This window comes from Mizuhopecten yessoensis, unplaced genomic scaffold (genome assembly GCF_002113885.1).
Source record: "Mizuhopecten yessoensis strain PY_sf001 unplaced genomic scaffold, ASM211388v2 scaffold4839, whole genome shotgun sequence".
In the NCBI taxonomy this organism is placed as follows: domain Eukaryota; kingdom Metazoa; phylum Mollusca; class Bivalvia; order Pectinida; family Pectinidae; genus Mizuhopecten; species Mizuhopecten yessoensis.
This window is the reverse complement of record NW_018405747.1, coordinates 591,371-614,710: the sequence shown is the minus strand read 5'-3', so window position 1 is coordinate 614,710 and position 23,340 is coordinate 591,371. Positions and strand designations below refer to the sequence as shown.

Sequence of the window (23,340 nt, the reverse complement as noted above, 5' to 3'; positions counted from 1 at the left end):
ACAATCAATACCTGCTCATATGAGAAGATAACTCTGAAATACGCAAAGACGTAATACTTCATAATGACAAATTATTAACCACATTGAAAATTTATTCAAATATGACAGTTAATCCTTTCACCACTGTAGACCATAATGGACTCATCTAGATCAATGCATGGTATAGTCCACTAAAGTTGCATAGGGGTGAAAGGGTTAACCAACAATAACAAACAAACAAAATAGTAAGGCAGGAAAATGTACCTAGAATAAATTGTAAATACTTACATTTCATGGATATAATCATCCTTGATGGTAGGAGATAAGCCCCATTCTTGTAGAACCTTTGTCAGCGAGACCTTAAACAGAGTATACAGTTATACCACGACTCAAACATTAATTAGTACATACATGAATACTCGGTATAAATATATGTATCACAACTTTTGCTTGATGTTGAATTGTGCTCTTTTGATCAAGGGCAAAAATAAATACATTTCCAAAAGAAAGTTCCTTTTATACAGATTTTTTCAAAAAAATTGACAAACATCTAATATTTTATAATAATAGTAAGTTAATTTCTGAAAGAGAATGCTGTCAGAAAACACCAATTGTTATATACCATAGGACTTTGTTTACTCATCCAAAAATACAGAATTTAACCATTATCATACAGAAAGTAACAAATGTAAGTTAAACAGCTTTGCTAATCACCTTGAGTCTGGGTATGTCAGGCTCCACCTGGTCATTGTACCAGCCAGGGAAGCGATTAAACTCCTCGTAAAACTTATCTACTGCCCGCAGCAAGACATAAAACACCACTTCGTCATCACTATCCTCGTCAGCAATGTGCGACTCTGTAACACATGAAATAATTATGGTAGTAATCTTCCGGCTTAAAGCTAGGTCACTTTTTGGGTGGAGATGTGGAGGAATCATACATCCCCCTTTATCACAAGATATTGCAATACATGGCAGTGTTGTATACATGGGTTTAACATTCCATGAGAAGTACTTTTATAGATGTGCAGGGTTTGTTGGAGGCGTTCACCTATCTATTAACTCCAAATAATGCCCCACATAGTTAGGAAGTTACCTAACTATTTCCTGACTACAATGAGGTATTGTTGGAGTCTTCCATTTATAAATATTCAATTCCCTGCGCCTAAATATTCTCTAGAACAAGTTTGGTTAAAATCCCTTCAACGGTACAGAAGGTGAAGGATCTTTAATGTTTTCCTCTATTTCCCCTAATGGGCCCCACTCATCTGCCCCAAAGAAGGAGGTCCACACACCTTAGTTTATACAAAATTGATTCTTTTGTCCCTATAATCATGCTTCAGGCTGCATTTGGTGAAAATCCCTTCACTTGTGTAGGAGAATTATTTTTTTCTATTTCCTCTATTTGGCTCCGCCTCTATGCTCCCAGATGGGCCACACCCTCCGTTTATACAAACTTGAGGCTCCGTTGTCCAAAGATGCTCTAGAACAAATTTGGTCAAAATCCTTCTATTGGTTGAGAAGAAGAAGATTTTTAAAGATTTACCTATTTCCCCCCTATTTGGCCCCACCCCTCTGCCCCCAGGGGGACCATACCCTCCGTTTATACAAACTGAGAACCCTTTGGCCAATGATGCTCCAGACCAAGTTTGGTCAAAATCCTCTGAGCCGTTCAGGATTATAGTAGCATTTAAAGGAAAAAGCTGCCGGACGCCGGACGCACGCCGGATGCTGGGTCACATGGAATAAGCTCACTTGGCCCTCAAATGGATACCTTTTTATGTGGCATAACACTCAATATTGATATACATGGTAACTTGTTCTTCGTGTAGAATTTGCTTGTAGTCAATGCAATATGACATTCAACAGAGTGTAGAAAAACACGTTTATCTTTAAGATATATATATTTTTGATAGTGTTCAGTGATGAGATGTTAGTACTTTAATGAGACTGAATGAGGTGAGCATACTTGTAATAACATATATCTGTGTCTTACAGTTTTTATATGATGGCAAGAAGAATTAGACAATTAGGGAGAAATACATATAATTATGTAGGTAGGTAGCTAGGAGAAACACATTCAGGAAGTCTCCTATACTTTCTGAAAAATCCTTGAATTTGTTTAAAGTACATGCCCTAGCTAGGTGTGTATGTATTTGAATTAAAAATTTAAGCTATTTTTATTCTGGTGGTGGCAATCATGAAGTGTCAGCATTTTTTTTAACAATAATTTTACACACCAAGGAAAAGTTTGATGTTATCTCAAACTCTCACTTTCAAAGAATGTAATTTATACAGTCCATAGAAAGGTTTAAAGATTCCAGTTACCCAATCAAATGGTTTTCAGGTTTCGTACAAGGAAGCAATGTGTTTGTATAGTGTTCTATTTCAGCCTTCATGATACCTAGCCCAGACTAGTCATATTTAGACAAACGTGACCAATTTTATAATGTCCTAACTAAGAAAAATTTGTTTGATACAATTTTTACGCCATTATTATATTATAATTCATATTCAATTTTTCCTGTGACAAGGGGGCTTGGCCACATAGGGAAAATATGGGCAAATCTTCATTCCTTATTTAACATTTCTATATGAGCTTGAATGAAAGGAGTTTAATCTGATTTTGTCTAAGGGCAAAGGGGACAAAATGATGTAAACAATTTTTAGGATATTTCTGTCTGTTCTTAACTATAATACTAATTTTTCTCTTTTGATTCTGCATAAACCGACCCCTTAGTTAGGATCCCTGTCCCACTGGTGAACCGACCCATTAAGGTGGCTACACACATTGTCATCGGCGTCCATTTTCGTAACATACTTCCGGAAAAAGTACAGCTCGGACTCAATTATCTTGATCGAAATGTCCATGTACACCGTGTCGTCATTTCCGTATTGCGTATCGGGCATTCAATATCGTAGTGCAAATTATAGTAACACCTGGGCCGTTTTCGTTTAAACGGTCAAACCGATCGGACCACTGTTGTTCGTTTATTAAATAAGGTCGGACCTAGTAATCTGATGCTGCTTTCAGGCGAGCCTTGAGAAAGCCTTGCAAGGCCTGCATACACATTTGCAGGTCCGCCAGGATTTATACCCGAAATTGTTACATTTATAAACGGTCAAACTGGTTGCTCCGCATAAACGAACAGGCCCCTGGTAAACAATAGTACACGTGCGTGCCGATGATATGTCAACACCCGATATCGAGATTTTACCGGGAAATGTATAATCACACGTACTTCAGGAATAAAGCTTTCCAATTCATAGACATAAACAGACTCACGGGAAGACAGTGACATGAGACCAGACGACCTCAAGAAGGTCATATAGGAAACACATGGAATGCAGACGTACCAACCTCACATGTGCAACACGAGTTCATAAGCTCAAGGTCGTTACGATTTTCGCTGTTGAGGGAGTTTTGCTCTGTCGATTAAATCGTGTTTACAAATGTAGTCTACTTACTCTGTGATAATAATGTTTTGTAAAATATCAAGATACCTATGAAATGCATGTGTGAGTGCACGTGAGAACGTCATACCATGCAATAGCCTCTGGTCACATATTTACCTGACATGTAATTATAAATATACCGTGAGTTCGCGGACTGTGGAATGATGTCCAAAGTGTACATGACTGAGGGTAATTTGGTTCTATTAAAGAACAATAAATTGATAATTTTGATATCATATTTTAAGATTTATTTCCATCATTTTTGTTATATGTTAACAGAGACAACTGTCTTTGTGTAAATGTCATCCCTCTGCAAAAAGTTCCGATTTTTTTCAAGGAAGATAACTCTCACCCGGATCAAAGTGATTGAAAAATGTAAAATAAATTAATTATAAAACCATTGTGTATATTTTGTTCAATTTCCCAGTCTATATGTATAGATCTTTGTGTCCTGATTGCTTTTAGCTTGAAGATTATCACTTTTATCCGTACAACATGTGTTACATATTTTGCGATAAATATAATATTTGTAGGGTTAATTAGAAATGCTTCTTTTAATATTGTTATAGTTGTTATTGTTTCGAACAATGCCACACACACAAAAAAAGGAAAATATTAAAATTGACGAAATTCAATTTTTCGGTATCTTTTCCAAAAAGGTCCCCAAAACTATCGGAATGTTTAGATTTTCATAAAATCAACTCTACATAATTGCATAACCATTATATGAAAGTTTCAACGAATTTTGCTTGTTAATTGCGAAAGTGTGGAGCCTCCTTAAGGATCCCTGTCCCACTGGTGAAATGACCCCTTAAGGATCCCTGTCCCACTGTTGAACCGACCCCCTTAAGGATCCCTGTCCCACTGGTGAGCCAACGCCTTAAGGATCCCTGTCCCACTGGTGAGCCAACGCCTTAAGGATCCCTGTCCCACTGGTGAGCCAACGCCTTAAGGATCCCTGTCCCACTGGTGAGCCAACGCCTTAAGGATCCCTGTCCCACTGGTGAACTGACCCCTTAAGGATCCTTGTCCCACTGGTGAACTGACCCCTTAAGGATCCCTGTCCCACTGGTGAACCAACGCCTTAAGGATCCCTGTCCCACTGGTGAACTGACCCCTTCAGGATCCCTGTCCCACTGGTGAACCAACCCCTTAAGGATCCCTGTCCCATTGGTGAACCAATCCCTTTAGGATCCCTTTCCCACTGGTGAACCATCCCCTTAAGGATCCCTGTCCCACTGGTGAAATGACCCCTTAAGGATCCCTGTCCCACTGGTGAACTAACACCTTAAGGATCCCTGTCCCACTGGTGAACTAACACCTTAAGGATCCCTGTCCCACTGGTGAACCAACCCCTTCAGGATCCCTTTCCCACTGGTGAACCATCCCCTTAAGGATCCCTGTCCCACTGGTGAAATGACCCCTTAAGGATCCCTGTCCCACTGATGAACTGACCCCTTAAGGATCCTTGTCCCACTGGTGAACCAACGCCTTAAGGATCCCTGTCCCACTGGTGAACCAACGCCTTAAGGATCCCTGTCCCACTGGTGAACTAACCACTTAAGGATCCCTGTCCCACTGGTGAACTAACCCCTTAAGGATCGCTGTCCCACTGGTGAACCAACCCCTTAAGGATCCCTTTCCCACTGGTGAACCATCCCCTTAAGGATCCCTGTCCCACTGGTGAAATGACCCCTTAAGGATCCCTGTCCCACTGGTGAACCATCCCCTTAAGGATCCCTGTCCCACTGGTGAAATGACCCCTTAAGGATCCCTGTCCCACTGATGAACTGACCCCTTAAGGATCCTTGTCCCACTGGTGAACTGACCCCTTAAGGATCCTTGTCCTACTGGTGAACCAACGCCTTAAGGATCCCTGTCCCACTGGTGAACCAACCCCTTCAGGATCCCTTTCCCACTGGTGAACCATCCCCTTAAGGATCCCTGTCCCACTGGTGAAATGACCCCTTAAGGATCCCTGTCCCACTGGTGAACTAACCCCTTAAGGATCCCTGTCCCACTGGTAAACCAACCCCTTAAGGATCCCACTGGTGAACCAACCCCTTAAGGATCCCTGTCCCACTGTAGGCTGAGTAACACATACATGCCATATCTCACAGTGCGAGGCAAAATCTCACAGATTTTTACCTCCAATAAAGTCCCACGGCGTGGAACATGAATTTAGGGAAAGTCCTCAAACCCTCACGTTTTTTAATGATCGATCGGTGAACCATTTTCCTGTTGTTGTTTACTCAAAGTTTTACGAGATTACACTATGTCTTCAGCGATGAAAATAACAAGAGCACTCGAGTAGTGGTCATGTGATTGGTCATGTTTTCGAAGGGCTCTTCCGATAACTTCCGGAAAATTTAGCTGGTTGAAATTGTGAGTTTATTTTTGTGTCTTTTACAATAAGTAATCTATCTGAACATTTGAAATAAATTCATATTATGAATTTAGTTTGATCCTTTCTAAATGTTGCCATTAATCTCTGTGATACTACAGAATGCCTGACACTCTTGGTCTTGGCCACTGCGCGACAGTGTCGGCTTCAGCATCAAAATTTCCCGTGAAGTTAATACCTTACATTGTCAGTAGAATTAGCACAAAATATGTTTTCTGTCATGTTTGTAACGTTAGTTCATTGCTAGAAATTTTGATAAATATGATGTCTGGCTAGGTGTTACTTTACAAATATAAATTCACTACGAAAGTATAGAGAACAAGAGGTAAGGGGCATGTCAAAGAAGTAGAAAAAAGTCTTTATTCTGAATGCTGATATATGTAATTTAAAAGTTCAAATGCTGAACACAGTTTGCTTTTCTTTCACAGCTGATTATTTCTGTCCTCTTGTTAAATGCATGTTTCAAGCAGCTGTTACATTGGCAAGAAGTTCAAATGTAAATGAACATAGACAACAATTATCATTGTATCTTCATTAATATAGTTGAGCAAAATAGACTTTTTGCTTCGAAAAACCCTGCAAATATAACCTCCCTTACTTTAACCTCAATTTCCTCAAAATGACTGTAAAACTCACAAGATTGGTGTCCAAGAATTCTGGCATGTATGTATTATACAATAAAAGACTAAGAAAGTGCGAACGTCGTAGTTGACTCCGTTTCCGAGATATTATGATTTGTCTGAAAACCACACCTTTGGCTTAGCGGCGATCGCCTTGATATGGGTAGCCCACATCTGTGAAGTCACATGTTAAACGCTGTCAAAACAGCCCTAAAGGAATATAACGGGAAGCTTCGGTCGTGCGTTCGATATGTGAACATTTTAGCTACTTATATGATATATTCCGTCATCACTTACTTGTGTAGATTATATTTAAAGACTACATACATACAATTTTTCTTTTTTTTACAACTTAAATGATGAAATGAGTTCCTCCTGAGGAGGCAAACGGTGTGTTGGATGCTATCTAAATAAATATGTGTTTTTTTACATAAGTAGTTAATCTAGTGACTGTAAATAATTTACCTTTTTATTATTAAATTGATCTTTAGAACATTTTATGAACACTTATATACAACACAAAACAATTGATTAAAAATTGAGTCAAATTAACTTACGCGCACCCAGAGAATATAATATCACGGAATTGGTAACTTAAAGTCTGTATTAATATTTACGTCTCTGGCCAGACGCAACCCTTTCTTTACAATATGTAGATATATATGATTGGAACTGACAAAAAAATGCACCGGTACAATAATTAATACTCAAAATGAGCAGCAACACTTGTTTTTTCACTCAGAGTCATAACAAGACCTGTATCGCTCACCAGGTTTTATATATAAGTCATTACAACTGAATGCATTAGTACATCTTTATATGAAATTTCCTCAAAACCAGACAAGATCTATGTTCTAATTAACCCAACTGGGAACACAATATCTGACTTTCAACTAATCAGGGGCCTCCATTGAGTTGCCATGTTAACAGATTTTGAAATAAGTAATATGTCATATATTACAGGGTGGATACATAATTAGACAATACTTTAATTTTCATTCAACTATAAGCTTTTATAAACCTAAAAAAACACTTTTTAACAATTTATGAAAACTGCGACATAGAATATGATAATCTAGCTGTACCATTTCTTAGGACCGCAGGGGTCCAATCAACCTCATTCAATTAAGAAATATTTGTTCTTCCTCAATTATGTTTTTGACCAAATTTTGTACAATCCACTCAGGCAATTAGGGGGTATTATCGTCTTAAAGCAAAATATTAGATAATTTTCCTGTTTGGGGCCCGGTCTTCCTAGCCCCAGGTGTCGAACCAGTCTCATTTATTTAGGAAATGATTGCCCTCCCCCAATGAAGTTTCAGAGCAAATTTGGTTGAAATCTTCTCTGTCGTTTAGGAGGAGATGCATTTTAAAGCAAATTTAGCTAAGTTCCTCTTCAGGGCCCTGCCCCCCTGGCCTCAGGGGTTGAACCAACCTCATTTATTTAAGGAAATGATTGCCCTTCCATAGTGATGCTTCAGACTAAATTTGGTTAAAATCCTCTCTGGCGATTAGGAGGAGATAAGTTTTAAAGAAAAAGTTGACGACAGACGACGGATGCTGCGCCTTCGGAAAGGTAAGCTAAAAATTGAAACGTTTTTATTCTGTATGCAATCCAAGGAATTTAGCAAATAATAAATCTAAGGATAAACCTGTCCGTTCAAGTCTCACGAAGATTAGTAATTTATCAATGAACCACCTGATCAGATATATAGCATGGTCCGGCATTAATTGGCTCGTTTCTGACTTTCATCTGTCGAGTGATGCAGTTGTACTGATTGTGGTTTGCATATAATGTGACTCTGTGCACGTGACAGTACTTACGCATTTCATTAATTTATATTTTTCTTGAAATTGATCCTTATACCAGAGAGGTAATATATACATGTACGTCTCTGCTTATACATTTTCCCGTTATCTCACCTGAGGACATTGTTGTTAAATTGAATATTGGAAGACACATAATCAACACCAATCTACATACTAACTTCAGAACCCCCTTGCCCACGTACCTGCTGACATCCTTTTGATGACATAACTGTACACATATAAAGGTGTGTCTTGGGCCTCCTGCTGTGAGCACTTGACACAGGTGTTAAGTGTTATTTACATGTGCACAAATTTCATACCCAAGTATGCTAAGGGAGTGGATCGAGATGATTTTCATTATTTAACCAAGATGTTAAATTATGTAACTTGTATGTATAGGGAGAAACAAAAATGTTTGAATCTCATCATTCAATTATATTTTCAAGATAAATGTAATCACGGAATTAGATTATAAAAGTCTGCTATCTAATTTAGCATCGCTTACATATAGGTACTGTATTCTATACAATCAAATGTTTGAAATGTCGACCTAATATAAGGAAGACCCAGTGTCGTCGATTTGTCATTGAACAGTTAGTACCTTACAGTGATACTAAAAATATTGACATTTAAAAACAGCAGACACCAACGTTGAAGTTATTTTGTGAACATTTTCACTGATATATTTCCGTATTTTTGGACAGTAGAGGTACCACAGTATATAACTTTTTTCAATATAAATATTCCGGCACAGAAACTGATCACGACGTAGTGTTGTTCAATGAGACATGATTGTCACTGTAGAGCAGAAATAAACATATAAAGTATATACGTCTCTGTGTAGAGTGAAGAAAATGATTGCAAACTGACTTTCCAGCTAAATTAAGAAATATCTTTGATCAACAACATTGAGACCTCAAACTGGTTCATTCCAAAAAATTCTCATCAGTGCTCAGAATCAGGACATGCAATGCTACCAGTCGATGTTACCCTATTCAGAGTCGTCAGTTTGGTTTCAATTAAACTCACTGTCTGGAAATTCTGGCAAACTTTATATGGCTGGATACCATCTACATGTTAACTTCAGCATAATCTAATTCCTCAAAACTAAAAAAAATATTAATTCGCTATATGGCCATGGCTGTTCTTGATAATCGCCTATTCCTTCGATGGTGACCGCTACAGGCGTTGAACTTGATTTTTATGTGGTTTTCAACATTTTTGTGTTTGGATCATATAGAATAATAATATATTCATTTCTATTTTCTTTAAGGGTACACTTTAATTTCAAATATTGACCAATCTAATTACGAAGTTACCTAAAGCTATTTCCTGACTACACTGAGGTATTGTTGGAGGCGTTCACCTATCTATTAACTCCAAATATTGCCCCCTATAGTTAAGAAGTGAACTAACTATTTCCTGACTCAGTGCCGTGGTGCTATTGGAGTCAACCTATTTAAGTTTAGATCTTTGCATACCTCCCGTTCACTGATATGTTGCTTACGTGCGAAATGATCCGACAATCTAGTTTTGATTAGATTGGTGTTTGAGTAGGAAGATTTAACCCTTGATATTGCCCCATCTAGCTAGAAAGTTACCTACATATATAAATCCTGACCCTGTGCTGTTTGAGTAGCAGTTCACCTACATTATATTGCTGATACTGCCCCCACCTAGCTATAAAGTAATATACCTATTTCCTGACTCTGTGCTGTTTGAGTAGCAGTTCACCTACATTATGATGCTGATACTGCCCCCACCTATCGTTAAAGTTATTTACCTATTTCCTGACTCTGTGCTGTTTGAGTAGCAATTCACCTACATTATGATGCTAATACTGCCCCCACCTAGCGTTAAAGTTATTTACCTATTTCCTGACTCTGTGCTGTTTGAGTAGCAGTTCACCTACATTATATTGCTGATACTGCCCCCACCTAGCGTTAGAGTTATTTACCTATTTCCTGACTCTGTGCTGTTTGAGTAGCAGTTCACCTACATTATGATGCTGATACTGGCCCCACCTAGCGTTAGATTTATTTACCTATTTCCTGACTCTGTGCTGTGGCGCTGTTGTATTCCTCCTCTAGACTGCGACATCGCACCACACGCAGGAAGGCTGCATTCTTACCTTAGGGTGTCAACAAAATCTCATACAGAAAAAATCTTTTTTACTTTACCTGAGTAGTCACCGTAAAACAGTAACGGTTTTACCCCTGTATGTTTGTTGACTTAACCATCACAGTAATTAACAAATGCACGGTATATCCAAAAAGGCCTCACTTTAAAAAAAAATGAGACAATCACCTTTGCAGCGTCAGAAATTCATGTTGTCTACTACTGTTTTTTAAAATAATATTTAAATACAAAATTATTGATGTTGGTTAATCTTAGACTGAACCCAAAGTATTTGTCGTTTGTTTCCCCAAGACATTGTTTTCTTGTCCATACGTAAATGTAGAATAGAAATATTGAAATTATCACATGTAATACTCACAAAACAACTTGATATCTTGTTCTGAAATGCCTGGATCCTGCAATGAATGAAAGACGAGACTTTTGTAAAACACTTGTGAGATATACCCAGAAGGTTCCATACATTTGATCCAAGATGCGATTGTTTCTGATTTAGGATTTTTTCTTTTAACATGAACTGTTTGTTGAAATCATCACTTTATGGAGAATTTCTCAATTAACTAAACTTGTTCTTGGTACGTGTATACTCAATGGTATTATATCTGTTAAGATGCCAGTTATTTTTTACTAGCAGATGTTTCAAAAAACCTTTTTCTGAAACAAGACTTTGGAGTCTATGAACACTGCATAAATCATTTGTGACTTACAACTAGCATACAATATACAGCTCCGACCATTTGATTATTTGACTAAAATGGTTTAACCCTTTCACGCCTATGTAACTTTAGTAGACTCTACCATGCATTGATCTGGATGAGTCCATTATGGTCTACAGTGGTGAAAGAGTTAAATAAAAATATCCACCAGTACGTGTCTTTATATGGTATACTAGATCTCAATATCTTTTAATGTATTCTAGACAATATAAATTCCCATCATCATTTTCAAACGTTCACAATAAACAACAAATAATTCAACTTGATAAAAAAAAATAAAAAAATATCAAACTGGTTAGACATCAGATAATTAACTTCAGTCAATAAAAATTCTGTGAAGTTTTCAACAAATAAAACAGTACCATTTTGGCATAAGTTACTTTTACTGTTTTTTCCACTTATTTGATGGACCTGCTTTATGCTAATTACCTCATGAATATTCAACAGTACCCAAAGGCTGTGCTTTATTTTACGAAAGTCACTCCAGAAAATTCAAGTTACTCTAAATTAATTTGTCTTCTTTTCTTTTTAAAACCAACTAGAACACTGACAGGTCAGTAAGGGCCCCGTCTTGTGGCAATATATCCCCCATAATCATCAAGAATGACGCATTGTTTAATTCCCACAAACATTGCTTCAAAGTGTCATAATGAAATATTCACCAGCAAAAAAATACTTAATTTTACCTTGACCTTTGACTGAGTGACCTTGACCTTAAGTCAGTTGACTCTTTGTTAAATTCCGACCAACTTTGCTTCATCAAGTCATAACAAAATGGTCATCAGGGAAAAGATACAAAATTTGACCGTGACCTTGACCTTTGGTCAATTGACTCCTTGTTTAATTCTGACCAACATTGCTGCATAATGCCATAACAAAATGTTCATCAGGGAAAAGATACAAAATTTACCCTTGACCTTTGACCCAATGACCTTGACATTTGGTCAGGTTGACACCTTGTTTAATTCTGATCAACTTTGCTTCATCATGTCATAACAAAATGTTCACCAGTGAAAAGATACAAAATTGAAACATGACCTTTGAATCTAATGACCTTAACCTTTGACCTCAACTTTTTACCTCAGTGTGTCTCTTTGTTTAATTCTGATCAACTTTGCTTCATCATGTCATAACAAAATGTTCATCAGTGAAAAGATGCAAAATTTGACTTTGACATTTGAACCTTATGACCTTGACCTTTGATCTTGATTTTTTACCTGAATGTGTGTTTTTGTGAACTGAACATGTTGACCAAGTTTCATGTACATCGGTCAATAAATACCAAAGTTATCAGCCAGTAACAAAATTTGTGGACGGACAGACAGACAGACAGACACCAGACAGACAGACAGAGTGATTACTATAGGGCACCCGTATCTCTAATACGGGGCCCTAATAAAAACATTTTCCAATCATAATTTTCCCCATACATTCTTTTTGTTGAAATGTTATGCATATTTAAACTAGGAATATTACTAGACAGAGATTTTTTTCCAAATGCAAATTTTGTCAAATTTATTTATTTTTTCGTGACAACTAGATACAGATACACTGTTAAATATTCACTGAGTAAACACAAAAAACTTCAAACTCAACTAACCAGCCGGAATAGACACTTTCTACATATGATGTGACTGGCGTAGTCAAAATTAACACTGATTATTTAGGTAGCAGACTATAAAAGAACCTTGGTCGTGTATCATGCTGTGAAAGTCCAATTTATACACACAACCCCCAAAATACACAACATGTACCACCTTATAGTTACAATCACCAGGTATAGGAGAGCGTTCCAGTTACACGCAGGTACAGGGAATACATGCACACCTCTAAAGGCCAATACATGCAGAGAAATAACCACTGTGCACAACAATGCTCCATGCAGCATCTGACAACTACCAAATAAACACTGATCCTTACTGTGGGCCATATACTGAAACAACAATATCACGTAAAATACCTAACCCTAATTTAATGGAAGTTTCCCCGTGTATGACACACCCAATAGCACCCATGTTCACCATTCTACAATCCTTAACCCTTTCACCACTATGGAACATAATGGACTCATCCAGATCAATGCATGGTAGGGTTAACTATAGTTACATAGGGGTGAAAGGGTTAATACAAACACAGTACCCATGCAGTGTTTCTGTTACAAGCACAGAGACAGGGTATCTGTATAGTCTCAGAACAAAACTGTATGTCACATAATCGCCTTTTAATAATTTCGTACCAACGTCACTTTTTGTAGAATGGACCTGTTTCTGACAAAGCTGACCTGTCTGTTTTTTCTACTTTTAATCATAGTATCAACTATGACTGCACAGTCATCAATATCATGTGATCAAAATGTGATGATGTCCATATGTGACAGAAAATATGTATAGCTACGACACACGACAAGTTTTCTCCACAAATAAGGTAATTAATAAATAATAGTAAATTAATGAGTACCAATGGGGCAGAATAATAGGCATCTGTCACATGCAATGCAGAATCTATTTATTGACTGCAGTATTAAAATGTCCTCATTTCAGTACTAAGTATACTATACTTTAGTATTCTAAATAACCTCTTGGAGTTTTAAAAGTAAGTACATGTATTAGTTATAACACTAACAGTGAGTCATACATTTAGATTTACCAGTGACTTTTGCAATACAATATTTTGAAATATTGAATTGTAACGAGAAAATACACGTTTACAGTACTTTCCTGTAGTAAGTTAAATATTTCTAAACTATGCTGAAATCGAGAAACATATTTCATTTAATAAGCTGAATGTGTCATATAATTAATGAGTTCCAATATACATGTATTATACTAAGTATAGGGACTGTCTCCCATATCCAATATTCTCAAACATTATGAACCAAAACACGTGTTTCAAATATGAATGAAAGGCCATAACTCTGTATAACTATCAACAAAAGACTAATAAAATCTTTTACCTGTAACTGAGCGAGATCGGGCCTGGGTTGGGATGTTACAGAATCTTAGCCCGAGTCTGAGATAACCCGAGCTCGCTCAGTTACAGGTAAATGTTTTTTTTCTCTCGCACCTTTAAGTTTTAAAAGAGCTATTCAATTTTGCTAAAAACTACAAATATCCCACCTTGGGCCTCAAATGATAATGACCTATTCACTACTAAAGCTACATTTGAATGCTTCTGCGTAAAAATGTAGTCCGTCCTTGCATAGATTACAATGTATTTCACAGTGTAGATTATATTTTATCTACAACATTATATATCTAACAACATCAAAACTATATATATAACGACAAAACAGAACATTTATAATGCAAATTGTCAATTTAAAGCAGTTAACGCACGGATGAATACATCTTGGTGTAAAAGTTCCGTGAAATGTCACGTCAAGGTACCAGACAGATCAGACGAGATAGAAAATTCTAGCATGGGGTATGACGTGGAATAATTCTGTCGGAGATGCGAAAAATAATATACTTAGGCAACATTCTGTCTTCTTAAGTAACATAGGTATTTCAAGTTTGGTGAACGTAGGTGAAATTGCAAGGATGACACATACTACCGGCAAACTTTGGTATCAAAGAAAACAGGGCCATAACTTTGTATTCAGTGGGCAAATAACCTCAATTCATGATAGCACTAACATTACACCTTGCCAACCTCAATAAGTACAGAAAGTTCGGTGAATGTAGGTGACATAGCAAGGAAGTTATGCTAATCTGACAAACTTTCATATAAAAATGAACAAAGGGTCATAACTCCATTAAAACATTATATAATCTGAACTGCTAACCTGTTTCAGCAATACTTGCATGGAATGTTTGTATCAAGTTTCATCCAGATACATCTATTAACAAGAGGCCCAGATGGCATGTACCGCTCACTCGGATATTAAAGCAGTCATAGCAAAAATCATGTTGGGCCTAATATAACAAATTAAATTCAGATAAAGCTATAGGATAAAGTAGGTAAAGGTCATTTTCATTCAAACTTTATTGGGCTCAATCCCAAGAACCACCGCCAAATATGAAGATTATGTACCTTTCAGTTCTTCAGAAAAAGTATTTAACATATTTGACCCCTGTGACCTTGAAAGTAGGTCAAGGTCATTCTCAAACTTTGTCAGGCTCTATCCAAAAATGCTACCAGCCACATATTAAGATTCTATAACTTTCAGTTCTTCAGAAGAAGTAGTTTTAAGTATTTGACACTTTTGACCCCTGTAACCTTGAAAGAAGGCCAAGGTCATTTTTATTCTCAAACTTATTTGGGCTCTTACCAACAATGCTACCAGCCAAATATTAAGATTCTATACCTTTCAGTTCTTCAGAAGAAGTTGTTTTAAGTATTTGACACTTTTGGCCCCTGTGACCTTGATAGTAGGTCAAGGTCATTTTCGTTCTCAAACTTAGTTGGGCTCTTACCAAAGAAGCTACCAGCCAAATATTAAGATTCTATACCTTTCAGTTCTTCTTCAGAAGTTGTTTTAAGTATTTGACACTTTTGGCCCCTGTGTCCTTAAAAGAAGGTCAAGGTTATTTTCACATATTCAGATTCTATACCTTTCAGTTCTTTCAAACTTTGTTAGGCTCTTACCAACAAAGCTATCACCAAAATATCATGACTCTAGACCTTTCAATTCTAAAGAAGAAGTCGTTCAAAGGAAAGGTTGACGGTCGCCGACGGACGGACGGACGACAGATGCCGCGCCATGGCATAAGCTCACTAGCCTTTCCGGCAGGTGAGCTAATAAAAGCAAGAGAGTGATGACAAGAAAAGTGAACAGATAGACAGTCAGACACCTAGATGTGTAACCATAATATGACCCATCGTCAAGCATATATAAAAATGTATTTTCTTCAAAATAACATTCCAAAATTTTACTGTCTGAAACAAAATGATCTAACAAAAGTCTAATTCAAACTTAAACTCAATTTTAAGTGAAGTCTAGAATGGATGGACAGCAAGCATTATTATGCATATACATGTACATCAAGCTGACCAATGTCAACTCTACAGTACTGACAGACATGCCTGACCACAATCACAATTGTTCCTCAACGCAAGTTTTTCCATTGCACAAAAAAAGAAGATTCAAGAAAATTGTAAGTTCGGGAATTTTCATTAACTTTAGTATTGCTTTCCAATAGAAAATCTTACGTTAAGGAAATTCCTTAAGTTTAGAAGTGTTTGTAAAACTGGGGCCTGAGTGCGCTAAGGTTACAAGGAATATGTATGTACAGTGGATGAAGCCAGTAGGGAGTGGCTGGTTCTCAGGCTGTTTCACAGTAACACCCCAAGAATTCATGGGCAGGTGTACCAGCCTTTATTAGAAAACAAAAGTTGTTGTGTTTATATATGACCATCACATCAGGTGAACACATACTATGGCTTCTATTTGTAACTATTGAAAGCCAGATGTTTCCTGTTTAGCCTGATTTTGAGCAAACCTCTTGCTCCATCGTGGAAATCTAATGAAGGAGTTTGACCATGGAAACCCGATCATGGATATTTCACAATGAAACCAAATCAAGAAATTTTACCAGGTAAACACAGTCTAAGAATTTCACCATAGTAACCCAATCAAGGAGTTTCACCATAGAAACCAAACTGATGAGTTTCACCAAGGAAACACAACCAAGGAGTCTCAGCATAGAAACCCAGCCGAGGAATTTCACCATGGAAACACGATGAGTTTCACCGTTGAAACCAAATTGATGAGTTTCACCAAGGAAACACAAACAAGGAGAGTTTCACTATAGAAAACCAACAGAGGAGTTTCACCATGGAAACACAATCAATAAGTTTCGCAATAGAAACATAACCAAGACAAGAGGCCCAAGGGCCTTAGCGGTCACCTGAGTTATATCATAGGTACTGGTAGCTTTATTTTATTGTTTAGATGTGATGTGGAAATCAGCATGTTAACTAAGTGAAATACAATACTTGTCATGTCATCAATGGATAATAATTTGACAATATTGGTAAATGTTCCCTTTGGGGCCCCGCCCTAGCCCCTGGGGATGGGGCAGGAATCCCAATTTTACAAAGTAATACTCTCATTCACCCAAGATGATTCTGATTAAGTTTGAGTAATTTTCTGCTGAAAATGGATAAAATATATACCGAAAAGTGTTATTTCCCTATATAAACTATATTAAACTTTACCCCCTCCCTAAAGGAGAACGGTTAGCTCGGGGAGTCCTGAAATTTACAATTTAAATAAAGCCCCTGATGATTTTCTTTCCATGCAGAGAAAATGAATGTAGTACCTCGGAGTCTGTAGAAGAAGATTTTTGAAATATTGGTTAATTTTCCCTTTCAGGCCCAGCCCTGGCCCCAGGGGTCGGGGTAGGAATCTCAATTTTACAATTTGAAACCATCTACCTCCAAGGATAATTCTCACCAAGTAAAAATAATTTCCTACAGAAAGTTGTCAAAATATACCCAAAAGTGTTATTTCCCTATATAAACTATAGTAAACTTTACCCCCTCCCCAAGGGAGAACGGATAGCTCGGGGGTCCTGAAATTTACAATTTAAGTAAAGCCCCTGATGATCTTTCTTTCCACGTAGAGAAAATCACTGTAGTACCTCTGAGTCTGGAGAAGAAGATTTTTGAAATATTGATTAATTTTCCCTTTGGGGCCCCGCCCTGGCCCCAGGGGTCGGGGTAGGAATCTCAATTTTACAATTTGAAACCATCTACCTCCAAGGATAATTCTCACCAAGTAAAAATAATTTCCTACAGAAAGTTGTCAAAATATACCCAAAAGTGTTATTTCCCTATATAAACTATAGTAAACTTTACCCCCTCCCCAAGGGAGAACGGATAGCTCGGGGGTCCTGAAATTTACAATTTAAGTAAAGCCCCTGATGATCTTTCTTTCCACGTAGAGAAAATCACTGTAGTACCTCTGAGTCTGGAGAAGAAGATTTTTGAAATATTGATTAATTTTCCCTTTGGGGCCCCGCCCTGGCCCCAGGGGTCGGGGTAGGAATCTCAATTTTACAATTTGAAACCATCTACCTCCAAGGATAATTCTCACCAAGTAAAAATAATTTCCTACAGAAAGTTGTCAAAATATACCCAAAAGTGTTATTTCCCTATATAAACTATAGTAAACTTTATCCCCTCCCCAAGGGAGAACGGATAGCTCGGGGGTCCTGAATTTACAATTTAAGTAAAGCCCCAGATGATCTTTCTTTCCACGCAGAGAAAATGAGTGTAGTACCTCTGAGTCTGAAGAAGAAGATTTTTGAAATATTGGTTAATTTTTCCTTTGGGGCCCCGCCCTGGCCCCAGGGGTTGGGGTAGGAATCCCAATTTTACAATTTTGAAGCCTCATCTACCAAGGATGATTCTGACCAAGTTTAAAAAAAATCCATCCACTGGTTCTTGAGAAGAGGTTGAAAATGTAAAAGTTTACGCACGACGCACGACGGACGACGGACGAAAAGCAATTAGAATAGGTCACTTGAGCAAAGCTCAGATGACCTAAAAATCTACCAATGCATTGAAACCTTGACCAGTCTGACAACCAGCTGTACATGTGAAGTCCGAATTATTCTGACGTTTTATCGATTTTTTTTTTATATCGGTCTAGCGTCGATTAACGTCAGAACTTTGGCCCTCTACAATTTTAACATGCGGGAAATAAGCGATGTGTGTGAAAGTGACGATTTGTTTCTAAAATATCAGTTTGAAGAGCGACCCTGGCACGAGTTGCTTATTTCCCGCATGTTATAGAGGGCCGGATGACTGACGTTAATCGACGCCAGATAGATATAAAAAATGTCTATAAAACGTCAGAATTATTTGGACAACCAGCTGTGGTGTAAGATAAGAAGCAGTTATATACGACTAGCAGACATTAGCATTTATTGCAATAGGTAGCACATAGCGCAAACAATAGTGTGTTCACCATTACTATATAACACATCAGTTGTGATGATTTTTATCTTAATTGTAATACATCATTTTTTTATATTAGCATTCAGAACGGGTATGTGTATTGCTCAAGACAAGATGTGCTTAGCTATACAATTCAACTGTTAAAATACATTATAATGATATGCTTCAACTAGATATGCAACAGTGCAGATAAGCTGAAACCTTTCTAAACAGGTCTCAAGCAGACATACACTGGCAGTACACCACCATAACAAATGCTAATATTTGCTAACTGTTTTCACTATATATTCACAGCAAAAATAACAACTCTGTCAGACATATTGCTACGTTAACTCTAATGACTTTTAGTGGCAGTGACGTACATATCTGAAGGTATAAGATAAAATAAAACACTTTAAAATGCTTTAGGTGTGCTGTAATATTTTGCTTCAATTCTACAAGTCTACAATAACATCACAATGAGTTAATCTCTTAGAATCTGTAGATATATTAAATGTATAGTGCATTTCCTCAATATATATTCCTGTTTAGAAACTAAAACAACTATAACTGGTTAATAAACACATAAACAATGTTATAAAAAAGTACTGAAATATGGGAAGACAGAGGAGATATATATCTGAACAAAGCAAGAAAGCAAGAAGTGGGGTGAGAGGGTAATTTACTAGAACGTAATTAGCGTACAGTTGGTGACTCCGGTGGTGGAGCGATGTTGGTAGGCCCACCCTAGAAAGAACAAAACAGAAAACATCAGCACATCTATACCCACAGCGACCAGACACAGAGTAATTAACAATAGCAATTAGTGTCATAGCTAGGGAAATAGCTTATATATACATTACCGTACAATACTTTTCCCAACGAAACCCTACTCTAATCAAAAGTTTTCTATTTAGTAAACCACAAAACAAAATCTTGTATGTAGACTGGATACCTGTGTAGCTGAGAGTGCCCCACCCCCTTTCCCTGGCAGTAATGTTGGGTGTAGACCGCGTAGACTGGATACATGTGTACTAGAGAGTGCCCCCCCCCCTTTCCCTGGCAGTAATGTTGGGTGTAGACTGTATACATGTGTACTCGAGAGTGCCCCACCCCCTTTCCCTTGCCGTAATGTTGGGTGTAGACTGCGTAGACTGGATACCTGTGTACTAGAGAGTGCCCCACCCCCTTTCCCTGGCCGTAATGTTGGGTGTAGACTGCGTAGACTGGATACATGTGTACTAGAGAGTACCCCACCCCCCTTTTTCTGGCAGTAATATTGTATGTAGACTGCGTAGACTGGATACCTGGGTACTAGAGAGTGCCCCACCCTTTTTCCCTGGCAGTAATGTTGTATGTAGACTGGATACCTGTGTACTTGAGAGTGCCCCACCCCTTTCCCTGACAGTAATGTTGGGTGTAGACTGTGTAGACTGGATACATGTGTACTTGAGAGTGACCCACCCCCTTTCCCTGGAAGTAATGTTGGGTGTAGACTGGATACATGTGTACTCGACAGTGCCCCACCCCCTTTCCCTGGCAGTAATGTTGGGTGTAGACTGCGTAGACTGGATACATGTGTCCTAGAGAGTGCCCCACCCCCTTTCCCTGGCAGTAATGTTGGTTGTAGACTGTGTAGACTGGATACATGTGTACTTGAGAGTGCACAATCCCCTTTCCCTGGAAGTAATGTTGGGTGTAGACTGGATACATGTGTACTCGAGAGCGCCCCCCCCCCTTTCCCTGGCAGTAATGTTGGGTGTAGACTGGATCCATGTGTACTTGAGAGTGCCCCGCCACCTTTCCCTGGCAGTAATGTTGTATGTAGACTGGATACCTGTGTACTTGAGAGTGCCCCACCCCCTTTCCCTGGCAGTTATGTTGTTTGTAGACTGCGTAGACTGGATCCATGTGTACTTGAGAGTGCCCCGCCACCTTTCCCTGGCAGTAATGTTGTATGTAGACTGGATACCTGTGTACTTGAGAGTGCCCCACCCCTTTCCCTGACAGTAATGTTGGGTGTAGACTGGATACATGTGTACCTGAGAGTGCCCCTCCCCCTTTCCCTGGCAGTAATGTTGGGTGTAGACTGCGTAGACTGGATACATGTGTCCTAGAGAGTGCCCCACCCCCTTTCCCTGGCAGTAATGTTGGATGTAGACTGGATACATGTGTACTTGAGAGTGCCACACCCCCTTTCCCTGACAGTAATGTTGTCTGTAGACTGGATACCTGTGTACTTGAGAGTGCCCCACCCCTTTCCCTGACAGTAATGTTGGGTGTAGACTGTGTAGACTGGATACATGTGTACTTGAGAGTGCCCCGCCCCCTTTCCCTGGCAGTAATGTTGGGTGTAGACTGTATCCATGTGTACTTGAGAGTGCCCCACCCCCTTTCCCTGGCAGTAATATTGTATGTAGACTGCGTAGACTGGATACCTGTGTACTAGCGAGTGCCACACCCTTTTTCCCTGGCAGTAATGTTGTATGTAGACTGGATACATGTGTACTTGAGAGTGCCCAATCCCCTTACCCTGGCAGTAATGTTGGGTGTAGACTGGATACTTGTGTACTTGAGAGTGCCCCACCCCCTTTCCCTGACAGTAATGTTGTCTGTAGACTGGATACCTGTGTACTTGAGAGTGCCCCACCCCCTTGCCCTGGCAGTAATGTTGGGTGTAGACTGGATACATGTGTACTTGAGAGCGCTCCACCCCCTTTCCCTGGCAGTAATGTTGGGTGTAGACTGTGTAGACTGGATACATGTGTACTTGAGAGTGCCCCACCCCCTTTCCCTGGCAGTTATGTTGTTTGTAGACTGCGTAGACTGGATCCATGTGTACTTGAGAGTGCCCCACCACCTTTCCCTGGCAGTAATGTTGTATGTAGACTGGATACATGTGTACTTGAGAGTGCCCCACCCCCTTCCCTGGCAGTAATGCTGGGTGTAGACTGGATACATGTGTACTTGAGAGTGCCCCACCCCCCTTCCCTGGCAGTAATGTTGGGTGTAGACTGGATACAGGGGTACTTGAGAGTGCCCCACCCCCTTTCCCTGGCAGAAATGTTGGGTGTAGACTGGATACATGTGTACTTGAGAGGGCCCCACCCCCTTTCCCTGGCAGTAATGTTGGGTGCAGACTGGATACATGTGGACTTGAGAGTGCCCCACCCCCTTTCCATGGCAGTAATATTGTATGTAGACTGCGTAGACGGGATACATGTGTACTTGAGAGTGCCCCACCCCTTTCCCTGGCAGTAATGTTGTATGTAGACTGTATACATGTGTACTTGAGAGTGCCCCACCCCCTTTCCATGGCAGTAATATTGTATGTAGTCTGCGTAGACGGGATACATGTGTACTTGAGAGTGCCCCACCACCTTTCCCTGGCAGTAATGTTGGGTGCAGACTGGATACATGTGGACTTGAGAGTGCCCCACCCCCTTTCCATGGCAGTAATATTGTATGTAGACTGCGTAGACGGGATACATGTGTACTTGAGAGTGCCCCACCCCCTTTCCCTGGCAGTAATGTTGGGTGCAGACTGGATACATGTGTACTTGAGAGTGCCCCACCCCCTTTCCATGGCAGTAATATTGTATGTAGACTGCGTAGACGGGATACATGTGTACTTGAGAGTGCCCCACCCCTTTCCCTGGCAGTAATGTTGTATGTAGACTGGATACATGTGTACTTGAGAGTGCCCCACCCCCTTTCCCTGGCAGTTAACATATATATATATACCCTTTCATTAATTTAGACACATCTTGGTTTAAAGTTTTAAACAATAATTTATTTCATTCGTCATATATAACAAGTACACAGGTAAAAACAACTAGACCAGCATTCAATAGCCTAATTATTAATAGTTTATAGTTTAAAACTATGTCATCTATCGAAACACTATACAAATGTCCTTCTGCTGGGAGAACTATTAAGGTCTCGGGAGGAAAATTGCCCTCGCTGAACCACATCCCCCTACAACACTATGAGAATATCATGTTGTCTCAAAAGGAAAAAGAGTCCTACTATTCAATGAAGTGCACTAATGCTTAATGCTGGATTTGCCTTTGTCCAGTTGGCATTCATATCACCTGTAAATGCTAAGTGAAAGTAGTTCAATACTTACATTTATCATTTTTGGAATCTTTTTATCTCATAGAAAATTCAAGTACACTTGTTATTCAGCATTTAGTTCTAATAATGCATTAATCATTAGTAATGGGCTGATGATGAATTATATTCCAAAATTGTCAGCATATCTGTATGAGCGTATTCATACTTCCGCATGTAAATAGAATTACTGCTCAAACAATTAAGTTTACAGTACCCAGTA

General features: G+C 38.8%; 1 protein-coding gene across 2 annotated transcripts in view; it reads right to left on the bottom strand.

Annotated features, from left to right (window-relative positions):
• LOC110449909 (NEDD8-activating enzyme E1 regulatory subunit-like) overlaps window positions 1-23,340 on the bottom strand; it is a 44,380-nt gene that overhangs the window by 1,619 nt on the left and 19,421 nt on the right. The window contains exons 14-18 of one of the 2 annotated variants that reach the window (XM_021497067.1): window positions 19,710-19,751; window positions 10,766-10,802; window positions 10,313-10,399; window positions 694-836; window positions 268-338 (exon numbers count right to left, since the gene is read on the bottom strand). In XM_021497067.1, coding sequence (XP_021352742.1) covers window positions 268-338; window positions 694-836; window positions 10,313-10,399; window positions 10,766-10,802; window positions 19,710-19,751 — 380 coding nt within the window. The remainder of the gene's footprint in view (window positions 1-267; window positions 339-693; window positions 837-10,312; window positions 10,400-10,765; window positions 10,803-19,709; window positions 19,752-23,340) is intronic. The other variant, XM_021497068.1, reaches the window with a different exon arrangement.